The 25,483-nt window shown below is 48.5% G+C and overlaps 1 protein-coding gene across 1 annotated transcript; it reads right to left on the bottom strand.

Moving 5' to 3' along the window:
• Nucleotides 1–1,614: 1,614 nt before the first annotated feature.
• On the bottom strand, nucleotides 1,615–25,477 carry SF3A1 (splicing factor 3a subunit 1). Its single transcript, XM_007975394.3, has 16 exons — nucleotides 25,374–25,477; nucleotides 22,124–22,245; nucleotides 15,913–16,120; nucleotides 14,538–14,795; nucleotides 12,400–12,474; nucleotides 11,795–11,945; nucleotides 11,284–11,477; nucleotides 10,288–10,405; nucleotides 9,791–9,976; nucleotides 8,717–8,838; nucleotides 8,375–8,620; nucleotides 7,268–7,475; nucleotides 6,604–6,758; nucleotides 5,228–5,329; nucleotides 5,042–5,113; nucleotides 1,615–4,275 (listed from the first exon to the last, which is right to left on the bottom strand). Exons 1-16 carry the CDS (start codon nucleotides 25,434–25,436, stop codon nucleotides 4,174–4,176), a joined length of 2,382 nt encoding a protein of 793 aa, XP_007973585.1. The 5' UTR covers nucleotides 25,437–25,477; the 3' UTR covers nucleotides 1,615–4,173.
• Nucleotides 25,478–25,483: the final 6 nt, after the last annotated feature.

The following is a 25,483-nucleotide window of genomic DNA, read 5'->3' as shown; positions in this document are numbered from 1 at the left end:
CTAACAATATAGTTGATGAGTTGAAAAACACTGCAAAAAAAAAATCTCATAATGTTTTAAGAAAGTTTACAAATTTGTGTTGGGCCACATTCAAAGCTGTCCTGGGCCGTGGGTTGGACAAGCTTGCTCTAGTGAATAAGAAATGAAGTCCTGGCCCAATAGAGTTTACAGTCCAATGGAGGAGGGACATCATGAATAAGCATAGAGCATCTATCAGGCAGTGAGAATAAGAAAATAAAGCCAGGTAAGGTGTGGAGAATGCTGGAGTAGGGGTTGGGGAGGTGGTAAGGGCCGAAAATGAGGGAGACCTTCTGCAGGACTGAGAATAGTGTACAAGCAGCATGGCAGCAGATGCTGTTTCCCCTTGAAGGAGAAGCAGGCTGTGTTGTTAGATTGGAGTGAGAAAGCAGGGGGAACAGTGAACCAATGAATGAACGATCAAAAAGCATCCCTGCAGAATCACGTGGCTCACTGGAATACAGAATTTCAGAGGCCTTAGGCAATGCTGTGGAACATCCTGGTGAACGTGCTGTTGTAGACATTCTTTTGAAGACAGAATGTGTTGATATACCAGAGTCTCATCCTGCTGGGGTTATTCCCAACAGCTGGGCTTGAGCAGCTCACATAGGCCCCTCTCCTGGATCCTGGAATGTGCAGTTGGCATGTACTCAGGAAACCTGTAAGCACTGGCCATGAGCAAAAAGTCCAGATGCCATATCTTTTTTTTTTTTTTTTTTTTTGAGACGGGAGTCTTGCTCTGTTGCCCAGGCTGGAGTGCAATGGTGCGATCCTGGCTCACTGCAACCTCTACCTCCTGGGTTCAAGAGATTCTCCTGTCTCATCCTCCCAAGTAGCTGGGATTATAGGTACCTGCCACCTGTAATGACAGTATTCTCTGTAATGCTCTATTTTAATTTTAATTAAAAGAAACTTTTTCAGAGATGAGTTCTCACTATGTTGTCAAGGCTGACTTTGAACTCCCTGGCTCAATCTTCTTAGCCTCCCAAGCAGCTGGAACTTTAGGTGGGCCATTGTGCCTGGCAGCAGTTTATCTTGTCCTGCTTCATGGATTGTAGCATCCAAGGGTACCTAGAACTGTTCACTCACATGCTGGGAGCACTGGCAGGGCATGGTGTCAGGGAGTGGCAGTGCTCTGGTGGCAGGACGCTCACCAGGCGGAGTGTTCTTTAACAGTGCAGTGTGTGTGTGTGTGCGTGTGTGTGTGTATTTTTTTTTTCTTTTTTAGACGGGGTTTCCCTCTTGTTGCCTAGGCTGGAGTGCAATGGTGCGATCTCGGCTCACTGCAACCTCTGCCTCCCGGGTTCAAGCGATTCTCCTGCCTCAGCCTCCCAAGTAGCTGGGATTACAGGCATATGCCACCATGCCCGGCTAATTTTGTATTTTTAGTAGAGACAGGGTTTCTCCATGTTGGTCAGGCTGGTCTTGAACTCCCGCCCTCAGGTGATCTGCCCGCCTCAGCCTCCCAAAGTGCTGGGATTACAGGCGTTAGCCACCATACCTGACAACAATGCAGAATTTAAAAAATGTAACAATGCAGAATAGTTAAGAGCAAATCTCCGTATCTGGTAAGAGTTAATGATCGTATCTCCAAGATCTTACATTTTGCTTTTATTTTTAAAAAACTTCTAAAAATCTTATACACTGGTATGTGTATCCATGAGTAGAGCTATATTATGCTTTCTTGTCTCATTACAGGATAAGTGAAATATGATGACTGCTAATAGTACATGTATTTCCATTCAAGTATATATCCTAACATAACCCAATATAACCACTTAATATATTCTCTAATACAATATATTAATTTTAAAGTAAAATGGTTCTGATCATTACTGGCCTCCTCTAAGAGTACATGACAAGTACTTAAGTAGTGGGTAGAACTGAAATTCCTTATCGTCTACAATTCCTGGAGCCCTGTGTGTGCAAGTCTTCAAAATTATGGTGATTTAAGTGCCACCCCACCCATTTTCCCAGCAGTCCTGCAACAGGAACATTTATTCCTGTTTCATAGTGTGGTCTGGTGGAACACAGCAGACAGTGTGGTCCCCAGAGCACTCACTGGCTACATGACCTTGGGTATCCCACCTCATTTTAAAAATGGGGCAGATAATCCTCAGGAGATTGCAAGAATCCGAAAAGCTGCTGCGCAGAGCAGCTTTGTATTATAAACACCAGGACGCTACCTACATGCTGCAGGTCCTAAACTAGTACAGGGCCAGGCAGCATACTGGGCCTGTGGCCACTGATGTTTGCAAGGCCTCATGGTCAATGGAGCTTCTGCGTCTGAGCAAACCAGGACAGATGTTCATTCAGAGCTCCAGGAAACGATCTGCTCTCTAGATGGCAGCTCAAAGGGCCCATTCACTCACATTCCACCCAACAGCATTCCTGGCCTCCGGTCACAGCCTCAGCCACGGAAGTTCTGCAGGGTTTGCCAGTCTGTGGGGGTGAGTGCCCTGACACCATGACCTGCCCACTGCTCCCAGAAAGAAAGAAGAGCTTGGAGTATGAGACTCCCCAGGTCTCCTGACCCTCTTCCTTCTTGGAATGAGACCCAGTGGTGCTCAGGGGTATTTCTGGCGTTGGCCACGGCCGGGCAACCACAGTGGGCTTACTTTAGGCACCCAAACCACAAAGCCCACCTCAGGAAGCCAAATTTCAACTCTGGCCCCTGGGACAAACTTCTAGCAACCAGGCCAGAGGCAAATGTCAGACAGGATAAGGGGTGACATCCCATCAATCAAGTTGAAAATGGGAGGGACCCAGCAGTTGGTAATAAAGCCATAAAACTGGGACTGACTCCGGGTGAGAGGGAGAGGCAGGGGTAGGCTGGTGACTAGAGAGCTGATTCTGTGACCTTGGGAAATAGTCTCACCCCTCTGAGCCCTGGAGATGACCTGATGGGGCAGCTAGGAGGGCCAAATGGAAGGACTGCAAATAAAAGGCACTGGGAATTCTCAGGGGCTACACACACGTGAGATCTTCCCAGTGAAATCAGCCTTAGCTTTAAAACCAGGAAATTGTTAGCAACAGGCTCTCACCTTCCTCCCTCAACACCCACAGCATCGCCTATCTCCCTGTGATAGTTTGATTCTAAAGATAACAGCCTGCCTTTACTCAGAAACCAAGACTGTGACGTGTTTTGCACACATTCTCTTTTCACTTTCAGTGTGTGACTATGGGCATGCAACTTATGTTCTCTGTGCCTCAGTTTACTCAAGTGTTAAACAGGAATACTCACATGAGGATTATGTGAGTTACAATGGATAAAATGCTTAAAATAGTAAATTATTTAAATTTTATCCCTTGGCACATGACCTTAGTACAATTAAGTATCTGTTAAATACATTTTACAGAAACCGCATCATATCCACACACCTATGAGGCACCTGCCCAGGACCACAGAGCCAATCAATCAGGTGATGGGATTCCAGGCCGACAGGAAACTACCGCCCACTGACACAGGGACTGCACCATCTATCCTTGGTTTTCGTGGTGCCTGCCATGCTTCCTGTATTACTGTTAAATACAAGGGGCAGGCCTCTGCAGGATCCCAATGTTTTAAAAGGGCAATACGAATATGATTCTAATACATAAAAAGTATGAGGGCAGCAAGAATTTAGTTACAAAGCCCAAAAATCCTGAGAGAGAAGCCACATGGCACTCTGCACTATTACCACTGCATCAAATCTGGGCAGGGCACAGGTGACCAAGGGACAAGTCTTATTTAACTGATTTCACAAGGGTCCAAGAGTTTTATTAGACAACCCATGTCAAGGTACAAAATGATTAATGACAATAACAGCCATATTCTATTAGCCAAGTGCCACTTGTCACTATGAAACTATCCTGTAGGACATCCCTGGGCTCTCAGTTGCTAATTGGCTGCTTGAAGAAATGAATGTCCTCAAATCAAGACCCTAACGCAAAGAGATTCCAGAGAGTGGCTTAGAAAGCCCAGCTACTCTTACCAAGGTGGGGAAAGGGTCAGGGGAATGAACCTCTGCAGAACAATTTGAATTCCCAAACTAAGTTAAGAGGGAAACAAATATGCAGGCAGGGTAAGGCCTCAGCGGGGCTCCTGGGTATGGGACAGGGGGTGGGAGACAGGAGAGGCAAAATGGCAGGGACTTGACAGCAGGTTCCTCTTGTCTACTTCTTCCTCCCGCCTCTCTCCTTGAGGGCCAGGTGGATGACTGCGCCATTGGCCATGTTGTAGTAGGCCAGTGAGTTGGAATCTTTGATGAAGATACCCTGGAAAACAGAGAGCATGCCTTAGCATGGGGCAACCCAGCCTTGGGCATACTGCTGCAACCTTTCAACTGTGCACCTGGTCCGTTTGCGCTCTGGACTTAGCAAATACAGGAGCTTGAGAGAAGGTAAGGTGTTGGGGATTAGAGGCCTCTCATTCCTCCCGTTTCCTTTCTTCCCACCAATTACGCTCCTCCCCTTTGTCAACATTTGGCTCAAAAGCTCAACTCCCCAAAAAGTTGGCCCTGACCAACTCCATGGAGCACTGACTCTGAAATCACAAGATCTTTAGGGATCACTTAGCCCAACAGCCTCAATGTATAGAGATAATTGAGGCCCACAGCGGGGATTTGTTCAAGTTCAGACAGGAAGAACATAACACCTCCGTGTGACCTGGCATCAGGTGGGGTTACACTATCACCTCCAAGTCAGGCCGCCTGAGGTCGCACCGGCAGGGATGGCCCAACCACTGGATCAGGAACCCACCAGAGCATACCTAAGTCTAGTCCCTAAATCTCTATGCCCCGTCATTGAGGCAAAGAATCTTACAGATCCCACACAAAACTCTATTGTGACCCCACCAGAGCCCTGCATTGTTGGGCACACCTGCCCCAGCACTCCCAGCCACCATCATGACTTCTAGGACGGATTCAGATGGCCACACCCAGATATCACTTCACTCCCCTTTTGGCTTCCATGAGAGATTTAGCTTCTGTGAAAGCAGAAGTGTCAGGACCCAAGGGGCAGGTCTGTGGACAAACTGACTCACCTCATACTGTAGCTTCTGTTTCCCTGCAGGCATGCCTGTGGCTTCATGAATCTTCACCTTAATGACAGAGACCTGTGGGATCAAGCAGCAGTCATTCAACTCCTTGGTAAGGCCAGCTAGAGGAAGCTTTCCCCTGACTGCTTGGTTCCCATGCACCCGATGCCAGTTTGTGGCAGCAACCCATACCTGGTCCGTGAGCGGGAGAGTGAAGACCAGCACCTGCCCATTCAGTTTCCATTCTGTCTTATCCTGCATGTTGGGCACCTGGACTTTGATGGACACTGGACCCTATAAAACAGGAGGTGTTCATTATGCCAAGAGAGCCCTGAGCCAATAAAGAACTATCCTCTGCTATCCCGAGACCCGTCCAGACAATGTCAACCGTGCATCTGGGCTCCTGGACTCTGGCCTGATTCACCACTGATACCACTTGTACGGTTGTACAAGTCACTCCCCCCTTGCAAGATTAGGTTTCTTTTCTTTAAAAAAATCTCTATCTTGTCTCCTGCTGAGTCTGGAGCTAAAGTGAAGAACTTTGGTGAAAATACTCTGCACATCCCAAGGGAAGAGAATATGACCTGCAGGGTCAGAAGACCTGGATTCCCAATTCAGCTTCCCAGCTAACAAGGTCTGTCTGAGCCTCAATGTCATTATCCATCAGAGAGGATTAATGACTGTTTTGAGTATTGAGTGGAAGTATCTGTAAAGTACTTAGCTCTTTCCTGGTACTTGAGTTAAGCATTTAAGAAATGGGAACTATTATTAAAAAACAAACAAGCAGGGTGGGTGCGGTGGCTCACGCCTGTAATCCCAGCACTTTGGGAGGCCAAGATGGCGGATCACTTATGGCCAGGTGACAAGCCTGGCCAACGTGGCAAAATCCCCTCTCTACTAAAATACTAAAAATACAAAAAGTAGCTGGGTGTGTGATGCACACCTGTAATCCCAGCTACTTGGGAGGCTGAGTTATAAGAATCACTTGAACCCGGGAGGCAGAGGTTGCGGGGGAAAAACAAACAAACAAATAATTTGGTCAAAGACATTGGGGGAGCAGAAGCTGGGGCTGTTTCTGTATCCTCACTGCAGCCTGAAAGCTTCTCTAGGGACTGGCAGTGACAAGGTCCCCACCTCCCCTTATTGCAGGACCCCAACAGGATCCCACCCAACAGGCAGACCTCCTAAGGGCTAGAGCTGGGGAGGAAGGCCACAGTAAATTTTAAAACACCACACACAATTTCCTCCAGGGGTCTAGGGTCCCTCTCACACCTGAGTTGTGGTCTGTGCAGCTGGGTCTCCCTGTTGGCCTGTTAAGTCTACACCAGAGGGACCACCACAGTTACCACCTCTGCCACCACCACCATCACCATCACCACCAATGCTCTCTGCTCCTCTAATTTTTGACATTCACGGTGTGCTCAGAAGCCCTTAGATGCCTCCAGCGGCTGACCTACGCCCCAGAAGCCAAGACTGGGAGTAAAATAGGGTCAGTCTGGGAAGTGTACGACAGGGGCGGGGCTGAACCCTCCAGCTAGAAACTTGAGCAGCATTCTGGGATCACATACCTTGTTTCTGCGCAGGAACTCCTCCTCTGGCATGAGGCTGTCCTCTGTCTTCAGTTTTTTGGAGGTAGGCTCATCTTCCATGGGAGGTGGGGGATGAACAGGGGGCATTGGGGCTGGAGCTGGGACAGGTGCCACAGGTGGAGCAGGCACAAAGGCTGCAAAGACAAGAATAAGCAGCCCCATGAGAGGGCAGAATGGGCCCAGGACTCAGGGCTGATGAAAAGTTGAGAGAGGAGGTTGCAAAGGTTTCGTCTAGTCAGAGGTGTGAAGTGCTGTTCCCTGCTGAGTCTGGCAGCCAGCAGGTTCCCCAGCAGGGGGACCTGCGAGGCTGCCCAGACTGGATAGCAGAGGACTGCAGGAGGGGCAGGACTGACGGATGGAGCTAGTGCCAGGCAACAAGCAACTCTCAGGCCTCTGAGCCTGTTAGGGACCTGATCCCTGAATGCAGACACCGGCTACATCATTTCAGCCTCCCATTTCTACCAGGAATGGTGGCTCCCAGCTCTAGGGTTGCGGATCTTTCACACAGGAAGCCAGGGCCTCTCCTCTGGGCTGGACACCTTGCTGGAACAGCTGGCACTAGCATCAGCCACAGCTCTGTTGACAGTACTTGGCCTGTGGTCCCTGACCTAATGGCCTGGAAAGTGATGCAAGAGATACTGACCTGTTGGCACAATCATAGGGGGTGGGCGGGGGGCCATGATAGGAGGGGCCGAGGGAGGCATGGGCACCACGTTGATTCTGGGCGCGTGGATGATGGGCGGCATGGGGGCGATCACTGAGCCTGGGGGCAGCCGAACCACAGATGCCATTGGGGGCCGGGGCATGACAGGTACTGCAGAGACAACTGTAGTACGAACTGGAGGTGGCATCTGTGCAGGAAAGAGACCCACAAGTTACAGGAAGCCAAAGTTGGACTCCAAGGGCACACACAGTTGGCAACTGGCCGCCTGCAGCTCTGAGGATGAAGGTTAGACAGTTCCGTCCTGGCCCCCTGGGACTGAGAAACTGTGGCCTCACACTGGGCGTCCAACAGGAACTGAGCTACTGAGAGCCCGAGAATGACACTCTCTCTACTTGGGACTTGGCAGGTCAAATTTGACCAGCTACTTTGGCAATCACTGAAAGAGTCACTAAAGAGGCTGAGACCTTGGCTGGGCACAGTGGCTCATGCCTACAATCTCAGCAGTTTGGAAGGCTGAGGTGGGCGAGTCACCGGAGGTCAGGAGTTCGAGACCAGTCTGATCAACATGGAGAAACCCTGTCTCTACTAAAAATACAAAATTAGCTGGGCGTGGTGACGCATGCCTGTAATCCCAGCTACTTGGGAGGCTGAGGCAGGAGAATCACTTGAACTCGGGAGACAGAGGTTGCGGTGAGCCGAGATCGTGCCACTGCACTCCAGCCTGGGCGACAAGAGCGAAGCTCTGTCTCAGAAAAAAAAAAAAAAAAAAAAAAAAAAAATAGGGAGAGGAGCTGAGACCTCGACTAAATCTCCTGGAGACAGGCCAGCAGTCCTCACAGACCCAATAAGACCTGCAGCCCTTCTCTGACGCTAACTGGTTTCTCACATTTGCCTCTCACCTCCCTCCTTGTTCCAACCCTCCTCCACAAACAGATTAAGCTAGAGGTTCCCACTTGCATTTAAAGGGCTCTTTCTCTTTCAAACTGACCCACCCCACACTGTAAGGCAGTTGCCCGTCTCAGCCAACACTGTCCGACTCAAGAACAAAGCTCTAAAAAGTCAGCTGCAGGGTAGATGCTGGCTTACTGTGGGTGGTCGGGGCACTGAAGTGATGGGTGGGGCCGAGCTGGGGATGTTGGTGGCTGAAGATGGTGGCGGTGGCTGTTGAGGGATTTCATTGGGCTTGCTGGGGCCAATCTTCTCTTTGGTGTCATCCTCTGGCACCAGGCCTTTGGCTTTGTGAATGGCCTCAATCTGCTCCTGGAGGGTGATGTTGGCCTGGGCAGCCTGCTGGGTCCGGGCCATGCTGCCTGAGTGGCCATCCCAGGTCACCTGCAAGTGAAAGCAAAGCCACAATGCTCCTGGAACTAAGCCCAAGTGTGAAAGACGGGGGGGCTGAGAAGACACTAGGTTCCACTTTAGCCGCACCTTTTCCTCTGGCTTCTGAATCTCCTCCTCACCGATCTTCTTACCAATGGCTGTTTCCTCTACACCGAAGATGTCAGTACGCCGCTCAGCCAACTGCTTCAAGCTGCTCTCAATATCCAGACCTGTACAGTCACAAAACAGAGGTAGAGGAAACAGAAAATAAACCAGATGTCCTGATAAGAGAGCAGTTTTTCTGGTGTGCAGGGAGGAGGCCGGTTCCATGGAATGAGGGTGACTCAGGGTCCCAACACAGCACTCTTGTCCTCTGGGCTCGGGGAAAGCTACCCAATCAGTACTAAGCCTACAAACCCAGTGCTTGTGCAACCCCTCTGACTTAGAAAAGAACAGTAGGCCGGGCAAGGTGGCTCATGCTTGTAATCCCAGCACTTTGGGAGGCCAAGGCAGGAGGATCACACCTGAGGTCAGGAATTGGAGACCAGCATGGCCAACATGGTGAAACCCCATCTCTACTGAAAATACAAAAATTATCTGGGTATGGTGGTGCGTGCCTGTAATCCCAGCTACTTGGGAAGCTGAGGCAGGAGAACTGCTTAAACGTGGGAGGCAGAGGTTGTAGTAGCCAACATGGCGCCACTGCACTTCAGCCTGGGAGACAGAGTAAAACTCCTTCATTCATAAAATAAATAAATAAAATAAATAAATAAATAAATAAATAAGATGGTGAGTCAGAGAGGGCAACTGTGTGGAAAGGGCCACATGATGTAAGTGGCAGAGTCAAAACTAGAAGTGCAGTCTCCCACCTCTGGCACAGTCCCTGCCCCATTCCAAGCAGCTCAGGGTACTCCAGCCATCAGTGCTTTCCTTCTAAACAGCCACAGGAAGCCCTCCCAGCTAAAGCCAGAGCTTTCTCTGGGATTTTAACAGGCACATGTCCTCTCCTTCAGTGTCTGCCTTTGGGGAATTTCTATGGGGAGTCCTCTGGAAAGTGGGGAGTTCTCTTGCAATATCATAGGGTGCAACTCTCCTCAAAAGCTTCTGTTGACCTCTTTTGCTTAGAAGAAGTTGACTGTAATTTGGCGATCATCATGGGCTCTCCTGGAACCCTCACCTCACCTGGTGCGTACACCTCGTCATCACTCTGCTTCTCACGGATGGAGCGATCCCGCTGCTCCAGCCAGCGAGGGTCAAGAAGTCCAATGCGCATGTGTTCTTGCATTTTGCTGGCAGGGATCTTCTCACCAGTAATGGGGGACACAAGATACTCATCTGGAGCAGGGGCTGGAGGCAAGGGCTTGGAGGCTAAAAGGAAACAGATGTTTCAGTAAGAACACTGATGGGCAGCCACCTGAGTCAAGAGGGTGGTATTTCATTCATGCATCATTCATCAAGGCATCTATTCAGCGCCACTCTTGTACCTGGCACTGTGAAAGGAACTAGGGCACCAGAAATGACTGGGCCCTGTTCCCCACCATGAAACCTGTAACAGATGGGCTTGCAATGCTTTTACAATAAGCTGCACCTCAAGCCCTCCTAGAAAGACGGGTGTGAGGAACACACAAGGGCACACAGGATCTTCCTGGGCAGTCCGAGGGTTGGGAAGCAGGCCCTACCTTTGGGATCATAGTCTTTGCGGACAATGACTTGGTCTGGAGTTGGGGGCAGAGGTGGAGGCATGGGCGTCTCTGGGGGTGGGGGTACTTTCTGCCCTTCTTCTTCATCATCTGAACCCTGAAAAGCAAAGCAATGGCAGGACTCAAAGAGGGGCTGAGGCCACATCCCTGTAGCTGAGCCTGGCAGCTCTCTGGGTGGCAAGGAGCCTTGGCCTCTGCCAGCCAGCATCCATGTGCTAAGCCTCCCAGGGCAGCTGAGGCCAGCCGGCAGCAGGCCAACCTGCTTCCTCACAGCATGAATGGGAGCGCTGGGGCCATGCTCCTAGCACTCCTCCCAGGCATTTCCAGCAGCTGGCACCAGGCAGTCCCAAGAGGCCAAGGGCACTTAACATGCTGGGGGGGCAGTGCTGGGGGAGTGGCAGAGGGGGGCAAGTGGGCAATCAATGGTAGCCGCTCACACAGCAATGCTGGGAGGGAGAGAAAAAGTCATTTCCCACAGACAGGGGCCCTTTCTTCTCAGGCTGTGCACAAATTCTTTCCGAGAGGGGGAGAACAGTCTGGTTCTGGAGACTCCATGCCTGCCTGGAGGGCCTGGCTTGAAGGGGGTAGGGATGCCTGAAAGGAAGTGTGGGCTACATTTAGAAAAGCTCTGGGAGCTTGGAGCCCAGCTGAGAGCTCAAAACAGAATAGGGTAATGCAGTGAGTTCCCTAACTGAGGGCTGGCACGAGGCAGTGAGAGCAGAGTGTCCGGGCCAGGGAGAAGGCCACAGAACAGGTCAGCACAGCTTTTAGATCCTTGCCTATGAATGAATCTTTGTTGCCGGAGCTGGAAAGAGGCTCTGTACTGCCTGGGTTTGGGCAGCTGTATGGCCTTTTTCAGGACCCACGCCTCCTTTCAAGGCTCACCAGGGAGCTGGATCTGACTGGTGGAGAGCACTTCAATCTCCTGGGGCTTCAGGAGAAAAGGTCATCCCGCAGGCCCGCCCAGCAGTTTACCTCATCCATGTCTTGTACTTGGGTGTCCTGGTCCAGCTGGGAAGGAGGCTCCTCTGCCTTCTCCTGTTTGTCATCCTCCTCATCAGACTCAACCTCCATCTCAACTTCCTCACTCTCCCCAAACTTCTCATAGCGCTCCTGAATGAGGATTCGGGCCCCCAGCTCCTCCGGCGTGGTAGGGGGAGGGAAGTTCCCTAGAGGGTGAGCCAGAGGCAAAGGTATTCCTTATCAAAGACCCATCTATTTGCCCTGTCTGAGCTTCCCAAGGGCTGAGGCTATGTCTGTTTTCTCTCCAGCCATCTTCAGAGGCCCATCTAGGGTCTGGCAAGTAGCTACTGAATCTAACTTGGGCAAAGCGGTAGAACCAAAGTCTTTTGGGAGCAGGGAAGAAGCAGACACTGATAAAGCCCTCTGAGAGATTCTGCTGCTCTCTAGGAACGCTTGCACAAGGCCTCCTGGGAAGTCTCAGAGTTCGTGGCTCCCCATCTGGAGTCACTCCTCACAGACCTACCTTGCTCATTGGGTTGGAAGTCCACTGTTTCCACCACCACAAAATCATGCCAGTCAATCTGAGCATAGGCCACCCGCTCCTTCTCCTTCTCCTCTTCTTCCTTCTTCCTCTCACGTTCCTGGAATTTGGCCCATTCCACTCGGTAACACACCTACAGAGATGGGAAACAGCTCGGTGCTAAGCTGAAGCAGTGTCTGCTCCTGATGAGGCTACCACCTCCAGGGCTTTCATCAAAGCCAGCGCCTCCTTCAAAACAGAATGGAAGTATGGTTCCAAACTATGGCATTTGCACCGGGTTCCACCCAGGCACAGAGTTCGGATAGAATGAAACCTCCACCCTCTGATCTGCTTGGCAGCTGGCCTTCTGCCTTCTAGTTAGACTGGAAAAGAGGGAGACATATTGAAGCTGAGAGCAAAGCAGAAAGTTGTGGTATGTTGGGAAGCATCCGGACTCCAGGTTTCTTTGGCCTTTGTATCTAACAAAGCCTTTTCTCTCACCATTCCTGTGACCGGAACATAACAAGGTCCTGCCTCAGGGACTGTTTTCAAACATAAAACAGAACCCAACATCAGTAACTGATTGCAAGAAATCCTATTCAGTTTACCTGATCCAAAACTTCTCGGGGGTTTTCAGCCTCTTTCTTGAGCTTTGAAAATAAACCTTTGGGTGGAATCAAGATCTGAAATACAGAAGAGTTAAAGCTACTGTCAGTGCTTTACAATGCGGTACAAAGAGGCAACCTTCCTGGGCCTGTGATAAAGCACAGGAGATGAGGAAGCATGGGATTCTGTGTCCCAATCCCAGCTCCACTTGGCTGTGGGACTTTGGGCAAGTTATGTCACCTCAGTAACTTGATTTCCTTCTCCAAAATAATGGCACCACCACTCAAAGTTGGCACCATGAACTTAAAAAGGCTGCTTCAAGGATTAGCAGGAAAGCATGCAAAGCACTAGCAGATTACCCAGAACATGGTCAGTACGAGATGGCTACTTTCATGAGACTGACCTGCTCTTATCCTTTCGAAAACACTGCACAGGTCTCCCCTGACTATCCTATTCAGAATCGCAGTCTACCTGCCCCACCTCCCTCTATTTCTGCCCCCTGCTTGCTTTCTCTCCATAGCATTCAGCACCATGTGACAGACACTAACAATGCACCTGACTCCTCCTCACTAGACTAGAAACTCCACCAAGACAGGGATTTCTCTTCTGTTCACGATTACATCTCCAGTCCCCTGAATAATGTCTGACTATGAATATTTACTGAGAGAACAAATGTTGCCTTTGTTCTAAAGGGCCCAAAAAGCTTCTAATGCCACTGGCAAAGTGGCTCAGCCCTATCCCAGTCCCTCCTTATACCTTTACCCCAAGAATCTATCTGCTCAGTCTTCCATGGCTAGAAACAGACACCAGTACCCTCAAGTTACAGTGGTAAATGCCAATACCCAAGTTCTGAAGAAGAAAAAACAGGAAAGTAACAGAATAAAAAGTCATCTGGGACCTTTAAACCTGGAAGCAGTCCACTGGCAGAAATTAATCCAGGGCTCCTTTAAAATTGATATTGCATATTTATAGTAACTCTTTGGCCTTGGGCCTTCAATGATCGTTATTTAAGCTACCATACTAGCTTCTGGATTTGGTCATTTTTTAAACACACACATTTTTACAATTCTAATTATATATTTAAAAGTGAGTGAAGTTAGGAAATTCTCAAGTCCTTTCAAGTCAGATCTTTGAGGTGTTGTTTCTGGATATGAAGAACAGATGTACAGACCATCCCACTGAAAACAGAAGGAAAACAACCTCCATGATATGTGTGGCAAGAAAAATGTGCCACAGGCAAAGCTATACCAGTACACTTTGCAATACATTAATAATCTAATTACTTTAAATGCCAGAACTGACTTGTCTAGATTCTTGATTGCAGCTCTGTCACATGATAACCAAGCTCTTAGAGTCTGGAGTAAAAATGCCAGAGCTCAAGCCCCGGCCCTGCCACCTCCTAGCTATGTGTCCCTGGCCATGTTAACTTCACTGCACCTGTTTTCTCTTCTGTAAAGTGAACATAATCAGAGTGGTTACCTTATAGGCTACTGGAGATTAAATGAGAAGATGCTGCACACATAATTTCTTAGTGATGTTAGTTATACTGACTTATATCACATCAAAGCGTCTCTCAACGCCTATTTAAATGCTATTTCCAATTTAAGGCACTTTGTAAGCTGAAGAACCAAAGTTTTAGGGTCAAATGTGGTTTAAACCTCAGCATAGCTACTTACTAACTGACAAACCTTGAGTACGTGACTTCACCTTTCTGAGCCCATTTCTGCTTCTGAAAGATGGGGGGAAAACACCTCATGGCTTCTTGTGAGGACTAAATTAGGTAAAAGGAGGCAACTGTTAAAGGCTGACTTCTTCTCAGGGCCTTACTAGGCAACTGAAAATGGAAATGTACTTAAAAGCAGCAAGCACCACTTGGCCTTGTCACATAGCAGGCAATCGCCTAATGGTAGTTAGCAAGCATGTACTTCCCTTCTCTTTAGAAACAAGCAGTCTGTGTTGCACTGAAAGAAATAACTGAATAGAAATCAAGGTTTTACATTAAACTGGGATTCAAAACATGTGCTCAGAGGCCCCATGGAGAAGCGATGTCCTTGCAGACAGTGAGTGGACACAGTGATTCCAAGGGTAAGATGTTTTCCTTTCCTGGGCCCAGGACCCCAGCCCCATCCTACCCAGGCACCTTGGTGTACTGCTCCACTAGCTTCGTGAAGTAGTTAAAGAGGCTGTGCTGTGGGCGGAGAAAGTCAAACTGGTAGTTGCGCTGCTCTTTCTGCATCAGCTGGGTCAGAAACTGGCGCCCATTCCTGGCCACAAACTGAGCCGTCAGCTTCACCACATCCAGGTCGAAGGCTGAGATGGAGGGGGGATCAGCAATAAACTCAAACTCAGGAGGAGGTTCTTTGGGCACGATGGTCTCTTGGATTACTTGGGCTTGGACCTAAGATGCAAAGGGAGTATGAGGCAAGAGGCATAGGAGTGAACAGGCTCCAGGGGAGGGGAGGGGACATGGGTATACCCCTCAACAGGATGCTGTGAACCTCTAGACTTCTGTTAATTATGCACACACCACTAGCACTTGGTGTGAGAGAATTCTAAATCACAAGAGCACTGATTTCCCAGCCAACTATGGCCTCAACTCCCTGAATGGCTCTGAGTGAGAACCATTCCCCTCTGTACCTCTGCTCCTGCCTTGAAATTGAGGGCCAAAACTGGGTGACAGAAGATCCAACAGGAATATGGCTTATTAAATCCCATCCCAGAGGGACGGAAGTGCGGAAGGCCTACGTGTGTGCAGAAAACCCCACTGTACAAAATGTTTCCATGACCTCTGCATGAATCGTGAGGTAAAACAGGTACTGTGAATCCTCTTTATAGAAGAAGAAACTGAGGTAGCCTGAGGCTCTAGGAGTAGTACACTACAATGTAAGGTCTTAGAACCTGACCTCAACCTTTATATCCCACTGCAAAAGGAGGAGCTGCCTTTTCCACCATGGTTCAGGAGTACAGAAGGCAGGTCTGGACAGGAGGAATAACATGTCCGCCTCTCTCTTTCATTCATAACCCTAATAGTCCCTAGTGCTGGGCCTCAGTACAGGGAAGTAGTATTAGGGGAGGCCAGATAGAAGGGTCCTGGGAAGAAAAGACAGAAGGGAAGGGAGAGCATAAGGAGGAGCCCACAGGCCACACTGCATCCTTCAGCACAGCCAAGTAGGAAGCCCTTCACCCATCATGGCACTGCCCTCACACCCTGAGCAAGGCCTTGAATAAATCACACTTCCCCCGACTCTCAGATTCCTCATACAGCCTCTGTGAGGAGTCAATGAGACAAGACTCCTGAAGTTATAAGCACAGAGTCTGACAAGCAGTGCTTGGGAAATGCCAACTAACATCAGTACTTTGCTGTCTGGGTCTCAGTCTGCCTCTGAGAGATGGGAATAACAACCTTACTTCTCTCCCTGGGTGGTTGTGAGGTTTAGAGTTATTTGTGTACCCCCTCCCTATCCCTGCTTCCCTCTCAAGCCCTGCGTAAGTGAAGGGGGCACTGGGCTCCAAACCTTCTGGGGCAGCTGCTGCTGGGTGGCCTGCTGCTGCTGCTGCATGACCTTGGGGATGGCAGCTGACGGCTCCTGAGCCTTCCCCTCCTTGAACTCGCTGACCTTGTGGCGGTAATAGGCATGGTAAGGGTCATTGGGGTTCAGAAAGTTGAACTTGGGGTTGTTGATCTCGTTCTGTCGGATCCTAGCTTCAAATTCAGGCCCATTTCTAGAGGGAGAAAAAACAGCAAGAATAAACACCACATCCCTTGTGCCTGCTGAGATCTAGGACACTGCCCATTGGAACGTCCTTTTTGCCACCACCCACTGCTCAAACCAGTCCAGCCCTCAGCACAGCAGATGTCCTCCTCCAGCCTCGTGGCATCGGCGATCAGTGCCATGTGCCTCATTCAGCTCGAACCAGGCCACCTCTACCACGGGGTCTCCCTGAACCCAGTCATTCCTTAGCTCCTTTTCCAGTTCTGTCATTTCCAAAACCACCTAGGCTATCGCTCATTTATTTTAAGTGAATATGATGAAAACAAAGTAACACTGTCAAAGTTTAGCTGGAAGTTTGCTGAGATTAGTTCTCTTAGTTCAAAGGGGTAGCAAGTGCTGGAGAGGCGTAAAAGGTACGTGAACACCAAACCTAGACTTTGCCCTCTGAGTAACGAGAAAGACTGAAAGACATGAAAATTTAGTTGATTTGAGCCTGGGCAACCAGAAAAGAGCCTAACTCCACAAACAATTTTAAAAATAAATTAGCTGGGCATGGTGGCTTGTGCCTCTAGTCCCAGCTACTCAGAAGGCTGAGGTGGGAGGATCACTTGTGCCCAGGAGTCTGAGCCTGCAGTGAGCTAGAACCGTGTCACTGTACTCCAGCCTGGAAAACAGAGTGAGACTCTGTCTTTTGTTTTTAAGAAACAAAAACAAAAACAAAACAAATTAGTTGGTTTAATGCCTTGTCCAAGTACTGCCTAAAACCACCCCAATTATACTGGTGAGGCCCACACAGGAAACATGCTCAGCAAGGACCCAGCCTCGTACAGCTGTATAAGGCACCTTCAGATGACAGGGGTGTGGTAAGATCAGCAGGGAGGTCTCCAACCACTGTCTGTACTTGGGATGGTTCCCCAGATATGCCCCATGTCCCCAGCAAGCCTTCAAAACCTCAGGATAATGACAAAATGTCCCTGTAATGATATTTAGGGAAACCTGATTTTTAAAATGTCCCAACAGTAATACTTCAACACCTGTGTCAGTCAGAAAATACACGGACCTTAAAGACACAAGATATGAACACATTCAAGTTGCATGTTCACTACTGACTCACTCTGACCCAGAGCAAGTTACCAAACTACTCTTTGATTCCATTTCCCCATGTGTAAAAAGCAGCTAACACCAGCTTCCCTTTCTACCTTAAAACATTATTGAGGAGATGCCAAAGTCTTCTTTTTGTTTTAGAGACAGGGTCTCACTCTGTCACCCAGGCTGGAGTGCAGTAGTACAATCTCAGCTCACTGCAACCTCCACCTCCTGGGCTCAAGGGATCCTCCCACCTCACCCTCCTGACCAGCTGGGACTACAGGCATGCACCACCATGCCCGGCTAATCTGTTTTATATTTTGTAGAGATGGCGTTTCGCCATGTTGCTCAGGCTGGTCTCGAACTCCTGCGCTCAAGTGATACACTTGCCTTGGCCTCCCAAAGTGATAGGATTACAGGCGTGAGCCACTGAACCCAGCCCTTAAAGTCTTTTCAAATCATACAGTAGCCTGCAAATGCAAGGGGCTAGGAGGGGTTGTTCCATAAACATCGTCTGTGGGGCCTTCCATTGCTCCTCTGGTGAGAACCTTGTACTTAGAACTGCCCCAAACACACCAAGGCATGGCCCCAGCATCTATCTGGTGCCAGCCAGCCGGCTCTACTCTCTTCTGACTTTCACATCCCTGGCCTGTGAGTTTAAGAGGGGGTGGGAGCCTGGCACAGTGGCACACACTTGTAGTCCCAGCTACTCAGGAGGCTGAGGCGAGAGGATCACTTGAGTCCAGAAGATCATATCCAAGCCTGGACAACAAAATGAAATTTCATCTCTTAAAAAAAAAAAAAAGGTTTTCTTTAATTTTAAGAGAGACGCAATACTGTACCCCAGATCAAGCAGTACAGCAATATGTGCCACACTAGTGATCAACACCCAGGCTGGCTCCTCAGCAAGTCCTGGTCATACCCTGCCGTGTGACTAACATCATGAGGTCTCAATTTGACAGTACATTAGTCTAACTGGAACCTCATGCTTTGAAAAAAAAATTCTCCCTACTCCTTAAATAATGCAAACCACACATAAGAATGAAGGTGAATGCACACTTAAATCCTGCTCAACTAGGCCACTATACCCAGCAAATGCCTCAGGCAGACAAAGGGCTCCTGGAAAAGGGGGGCCTGGTTGTCTCCTGTACCACTACCTAGGCCATAACTTTACCCCATCCGGGAACAATCTGAAAGATAAAACAATGAGAAGGCTTGGTATGTTCATTCCAAACTATTCTGTTGCTTTAAATTAGCTTAACGTTAATTTTAGAATCATACTCTCCACCAGAAGGAATAGATTTCAACAGAAAAAAACATGATTCTGACTCAACCCAGCTGCTGGGACTTTTTAAGGGTAATTTCCACTTTAGTTTCTTGCAGGAACATGCAGGAAACGAAAGGCCTAACCTAGTGAAAAAACTTTTGGAAAACTGCTCAGTTGTAGATTTCTACTGCATGCTCCATAAATACACATGAACCTAGGAGAAGTGAACACAGAGTTCTGCATGTCTGCTTTAACTCGGATATTGGTCTCTTTGTTGCAATGTAAACCATAAGTTCACAGACTTTGTTTATTTACTTTTGAGGCGGAGTCTCATTCTGTCACCCAGGCTGGAGTGTAGTGGCACCATCTTGGCTCACTATAACCTCTGCCTCCCGGGTTGAGGTAATTCTCCTGCCTCAGTCTTCCAAGTAGCTGAGACTACAGGCGCCCGCCACCACACCCAGCTAGTTTTTGTATTTTTAGTAGAGACGAGGTTTCACTATGTTGGCCAGGCTGGTCTCGAACTCCTGACCTCAGGTGATCTGCCCGCCTCAGTTTCTCGAAGTGCTGGGATTACAGGTGTAAGCCACCACACTGGCTCACAGATTTCAGAAATGCCTACAAAAGCAATCACCATAGCTAAAAATCAATCTAGGGATGTGCGTGGCTTCGGATTTTTTTCTTTCCTTTTTTTTTTTTTTTTTTTTGAGATAGGGTCTTGCTCTATTGCCCCAGGCTGGAGTACACTGGCATGATCATAGCCTTGACCTCTCAGGCTCAAGTGATCCTCCCAAGGGGCTAGAACTACAGATATGCGCCACCACGCCCAGCTAACTTTTATTTTTTTGTAGAGACAGGGGTCTCACTATGTTGCCTAGGCTGGTCTCCAAGTCCTGGGTTCACGCGATCCTTCTACCCTGGCCTCCCAAAGTGCTGGGATTACAGGTGTGAGCCACCTAACCTGGTCATATACATTTAAAGGGACCTTGGACGCACTCATTTCTTTAGCAGCAAAGGATGGCACAAAATTATTGGAAAGCTACTTGGCAAAATGTTTAAGAAATCTTTCAAAGATGCTCTTTTAGCCAATAATGAGCCACACAGAATTTTCTTCTAAGGAAACAATCTAAAAGGGAAAGAAAATGCTCAGAGATTTCCCCACAGCTTACTTTGCCAAAATGAAACGTTGGGAACAGGCAAGGTGCAGTGGTCATGCCTATAATCCCAGCACTCTGGGTGGCTGAGACATGAGGATCACTTGAGGCCAGGCGTTCACGACCAACCTGAGCCACATAGAAAGACCCCATCTTTACAGAAAAACTAAAAAAATAAAAAATTAGCTAGGTGTGGTAGCAGGCACCTGTAGTCCTAGCTACTCAGGAAGCTGAGGTGGTAGGATAACTTGAGCCCAGGAGTTCGAGGTTGCAGTGAGCTATAATCGTGCCACTGCACTCCAGCCTGCATGTCAGAACGAGACTCTGTCTCTAAAAAAGAAATGTTGGAAACCTCCTCCTCTAAGGAAAATACAGAAATGGTGGCCAAGTCAAGGAAAGTATTTCACCTCTACATGATGCATCCTCTTAATAAAGGACCACAGGGCATTATGAAGACCATGGAGCACAATGGAAAAATGCTTACAACACAGAGTTGAATATGAAAGTATCTTTGCTAATATTACAAGGATCTAAAAAAAAGATGCCAAGGACAGAAGGAAACAGAAAAAACTGAAAACAGCTGGTAGACACTATTCTGGTAACAAGAATATGGTGATTCTTCACCCAACTCCCCTTTTCTGTATATTCTGTTTTTAAAATATCAGGGGAAAAGGGGAAGCATGAACACGGCTAAGAACCATTAAACATTTATCTTAAACACAACAAACAGTCTAAATCTGACATGACCCAATTATCATCATAACGTTCAATCAAGCACAGAACAGCTTTCAACCTAATACTCAGGGTAATCAAAGCCCTTGAAATGTAATGAGATGAATCTGCAGAGCTGACGCAATGAAAATCTAACAAAAGTAGGCTGGCGCCATGGCTCATGCCTGTAATCCCAGCACTCTGGGAGGCCCAGGTCGGGGGATCATGTAGTCAAGAGATTGAGACCAGCCTGGCCAACATGGTGAAACCACATCTCTACCAAAAATACAAAAATTACCCGGGCGTGGTGGTGCACGCCTATTGTCCCAGCTACTCGAGAAGCTGAGGCAGGAGAATCACTTGAACCCAAGAGGCGGAGGTTGCAGTGAGTTGAGATTGCACCACCGCACTCCAGCCTGGCAACAGAGCGAGACTCCGTGTCATTAAAAAAAAAAAAAAAAAAAAGTCTAACCTAAGTAATCTTTAATTTTATTAGGTTGGGAAAGGAAGGAACATCCGTTAAATGATGTATACTGACTGAGACACTGCCTCAGGGGAGTGACGTGATCCTTGGAGAACACACGCTGATTGAGCCTGCTTCCACACACTAAGGAGCTGTCCAGAAATCCAGACTGATTGTGAAATCTCATTTTTACTTGTTTTGGTTTGAGACAGGGTCTCACTGTCACCCAGGATGGAGTGCATAGCTCACTATAGCCTCAACCTTCCAGGCCCAATTGATCCTCTTACCTCAGCCTCCTGAGTAGCTGGGACCACAGGCCCATACCACCACAGCCAGGTAACTTTTTATTTTTTGTAGACGGGGTCTTGCTATGTTGCCCAGGCTGGTCTCAAACTCCTGAGCTCAAGTTATCTTCCCATTTTGGGCTCCCAAAGTGGTAGGGTTACAGATTACAGACAAGAGCCACAGCACCTGGCCTCCTCATTTTTAAATACTAGCAACAAATTGAGTTTTGGAAAACTTACTGTGAGGACAAACAAAACATCTGTAGGCTGGACACGACCTGAGGGCTGCCAAAGGAATGCCTTAAATACCCTAGAGGATGTATTGACCTTTGGAGTCAAGGGGCCATCAGAAAAATTCCATCTAAGGACGTGAGGGTAAGTATGAGAGACAGGAGGAACTCTGAGCAATTCCCATTCCATCTGAGGAGACAGCTAGCACCTGCATGGAAGTATAGGAAGAGAGAGGATCTCTGACTAACACCCATTCCATCTGAGAAGCCGGCTAGCACCTGCACGGAACTATGGGGAGACACAGGAGGAACTCTGAGCAATTCCCATTCCATCTGAGGAGACAGCTAGCACCTGCGTGGAACTGAACTGCATGCAGCCCCATGACCTCGCTCCTGCCTCACAACTCTGAGATGGCATTTTGTTCCATTTTGCAGATGAGTCATTTGAGGCTCTTGGAATGTGGTGTTTGCACAATAAGAATAATAAACTCCCCTTTTTATCTTCCTCAGGCCAGCAGCTCAGGTACAGACACACACCATCTGTGACAAAGCAGCTTTCCGGGCATTTCCTCAGGCCAGTTTTGGAAGCAGAGGCTCCTGGTGACTGCAGGGCTAAGTGTGATCCTGACTTTGGCTATTGCTATGCTGTGTCAGGGACACCAGTCCTACCTATTGCCTACCCCAGTGCCATGCTGTGGTTTTTTATGAACTAAAAGGCCCAAGCCAACAACATCTCTTTAAAAACCTTTGTGTTGATTCAGTGCTGAAATCTCTTCATGCTGAAACCCACCTCTGACCCACCCAGGTAGCTCTGTTACCTGGCCACAAAGCTGGCAGTCTTGTCAACAATATTTCTGACCTCTGGAGGAGGGTAAATAATCCCCACAACTGGCTTAGAAGGTGCAGAATCCTCCTTTGAAGATGCTTCTTCTTCTGTGGGCTGTGAAAACAGGAAAAGAAACAAGGTTTTAAAGTCCCTGGTTCAGAGCAGGTTCTCCACTATTACACTCCTCTAGGATATCATTCAGAGTAGACTTTCACTTACAGACTTCCCTCAGGTTAGAACCCTCTGCTTCAGAAAAGCAGTTCTCTTAAGTTCACTGCACCTGCGGGGGCTGCTCCTGGGGACCCAGGGAAAACAGCCGCTTCCCTGGCTCCTCTCTAGTTGGACTGTCTCAGTGACACCAGGAATCTGCATTTTTACCAAATGCCCAGGTGATTCAGATGCAGGGACTCCGACTACATTCTGAGAAACCATGTTCCAGAATCCAGGCCATGTCTGGACTCCACGCACCCAGCGATGGGCTTGGCATGTAATTTTTAATGATTGTTTGCTGAATAAAGAAATGGGAAACTATTTGCTGACAAATTCTTCTGCCCTGGATGCCCTCGCTCTTTGCCTCTACTCCACTGTCAACCAACATTCAATGCTCAGGTGTTTTGTGAAATTCCACTGGAATGTTCAGCATTAACTATGCCATAAGTACCAATATTTTTTCTCCAGCAGCTTCTTCCCCTTAGTAAACAAAGGGTCAAATCTCTTATCTCAGAAAAATGAAGTTTCTCCTCTGCCTCCATGTTCCTTTCTGCCGCTGCCTTCTCCCGCCCCATCCTCTGGCAGCTTAACATCCTGAGTTCTCTTCAGTTTGCTGATCCCACTTCCCTGCGTCCCATTTGGTCCCCATTCATTTTAAGTGCTCTTGACAAAGTCAAAAACGACTGCCTACAGCCATTATCTGTGTGTGAATAGTGACCACTCCTTCACGAAAACTCTCAACTCCTAGACCCCATTCTTACCTGTCTTCCCATCTTGCTCACCATTCCATCCAAGTTTCCTTCCTGGCCTGTTTCACCTCCTGCTCTGTGAAGTTGGAGATCCCCGCTCCCACCGCCCAATTCTGTTCTTGGTTCTCTTCTCAGTTTTGACAGTGTCCTCCATTTCCCCTCCCGCCTCTATACAATCTGGCCCAAACTGATGTCCCAGAACACTCTTGCGAACTGAACAGCTTCGGGTCCAGCTAACTACTGGGCACTTTCATCTCTAACCTCTTTCCTCAGGAATAGCTACTCAGTCGTCCACGCCACAAAGTTGGGGCTCCTCTCTCTTCCTCAGCTTCCACACTCAATGATAATAACATTTATAAAGTTGGGCACAATGGCTTGCACCTATAATCCCAGTGAGTCAGGAGGCTGAGGTAGGAGGATTGCTTGAGCCCAGGAATTCAAGGCTTCAGTAAGTTACGACTGCACCACCGCATTCCAGCCTGGGTGACAGAACGACACCCGGTCTCTTAAAAAAAACTTTTATCAAGCACTGAGTAGATTCCAGGTATTTTTCCCAAGCACTTTAAATATACTAATTCTTATAACCCTTATAAGAAGCCTATAAGATTAAGTACTCTTTTTTTTTTTGAGACTCTCTCTTGCTGTCGCCCAGGCTGGAGTGCAGTGGCATGATCTTGGCTCACTGCAACCTCCGCTTCCCAGGTTCAAGTAATTCTCTCCCGAATAGTGGGGATTACAAACATGCACCACACCTGGCTAATTTTTTTTTACTTTTAGTAGAGACAGGGTTTTGGCATGTTGGCCAGGCTGGTCTCAAACTCCTGACCTTGTCAAGTGATCTGTCTGCTTCAGTCTCCCAAAGTGCTGGAATTACAGGCGTGAGCCACTGGGCCGGCCAAGTACTCTTAATATCTCCACATTACAGATGGCAAAACTGAGAGATGGAGAGCTTAATGTCCAACTGGCAGAACCAGAATTCTAACACACCACTCTGGCTGGAAAGCCTGCCCACCCCTCTGCCCTAATCTAGGCCAGGCCTTCAGCCCCTTGGAATAGCATGACTGGCCTCCCCTCCTCGTAGTGACTCTCCACATCCCTGCCTACCTGAATTTCTGAAACACAAATGTCACTATTTGGCTTAAAACCCTCCCTTTTCTTCCCATTGTCTACAACGAAAAGTTCAAATCCTAAGAAAGAATCGCATCTCCTGCCACCACGCTCTATGCTTCAACACTTGTTCATTTACTCTTGATCAGAGACACCGTTTGATTCTTAACTCTGTGTCTTTGTGCATATTATCTGTCCATTACCTTATTTTCTCCCAATGCCTGGGAAAATGCCAGGGACACACAGGTACTTAAATATCTGTGGAAAAGGCATGGCTTCTTCAGTCATGTCCCCCTTATTCCGAACCCAAAGCAATGATCAGCATATATGCTCAATAAATATTTGCTGGATGAATAAAGGATGTTATTTCCCTTCCCTAGTCACCTGCCTGGCAAACTCCTATTCCTTCTTCTAAAAGAAATTTACCTCTCACTCCCGTGGGTTTCCCTACCTTAATATCCCTTCTACCCCAGCAAGCAATGTTGATTAGATTTGTACCTGAAACTTCTATCACAGGGCATATCACACCGTACTACAATGGTTTATACACATTTGAGATTCGAGAGGTTTATTAAGGGCGGGCTGACACTGTATCATTGACGGCCATCGGAACAATAAACATTTGGTGAGCATTCTCGTGTATCTGTCTTCTCGTTAGCCTGTGAGCTCCCCGTGCCCCATTCATTCCGGTAACATGGGAGCGTGGCACGGTGTCTGGCTTGGGGCAGACACCGAAATAGATGCTGAGAATTAACATCCAAAGATGTACCGCCCAGGCTGGGAAATTGGGCATTACTGGGGAAAGGCTGGGGCCGGTGGCCCCAACTGCCACAGAAGATCACAGGATGGGCTAGATCAGCGCCTCTCACACTTACAAATCAATCACCTTAGGATTTTGTTCAAATGTAAGATCCCTATTTAAAAGGTCTAGGGCGGAGACTCCACATTTCTAAGCTCCCGGCTCGTGCCGACGCGGCTGCTCCGCGGACCACTTTGAGAACCCCGTTCAGGGCAGCTGGTTTCGTTACCAGAACCACCACCATTGCGCGGGAAGCGCGCAGCCTCCTGGGACTTGCAGTCCCTCCAAGCCCTTCATAGCGGCCGCTTATTCCCGCTCAAGTAAGTAGCACCCAGGCCCACGCTCCGGCTGCAGGTTGAGGGGCGGGGGAGAGGTACCTGTTTGGGCTCGGTGGCCACGGGCGGCGGCGGGGGCACCGCCTGCACGGGTCCGGCCGGCATGACTGCGACGCTGAGGGCTGCCAGTCCGCCTCGGTGTCGGTGAGGAG

The sequence above is a fragment of the Chlorocebus sabaeus genome, chromosome 19 (genome assembly GCF_047675955.1).
Source record: "Chlorocebus sabaeus isolate Y175 chromosome 19, mChlSab1.0.hap1, whole genome shotgun sequence".
NCBI lineage: Eukaryota > Metazoa > Chordata > Mammalia > Primates > Cercopithecidae > Chlorocebus > Chlorocebus sabaeus.
This window is presented reverse-complemented; position numbering and strand designations above follow the sequence as displayed.

Bases quoted from the DNA above. Each gene is read 5' to 3' on its own strand.
- SF3A1 (XM_007975394.3), bottom strand. From the start codon at position 25,436: ATGCCGGCCGGACCCGTGCAGGCGGTGCCCCCGCCGCCGCCCGTGGCC. The intron at 5,330-6,603 runs GTATGTGATCCC...CCTGTTTTATAG, and splicing joins AGTTCCTGCGCAGAAACAAG to GGTCCAGTGTCCATCAAAGT. The intron at 5,114-5,227 runs GTATGGGTTGCT...TTGATCCCACAG, and splicing joins CTCTCCCGCTCACGGACCAG to GTCTCTGTCATTAAGGTGAA.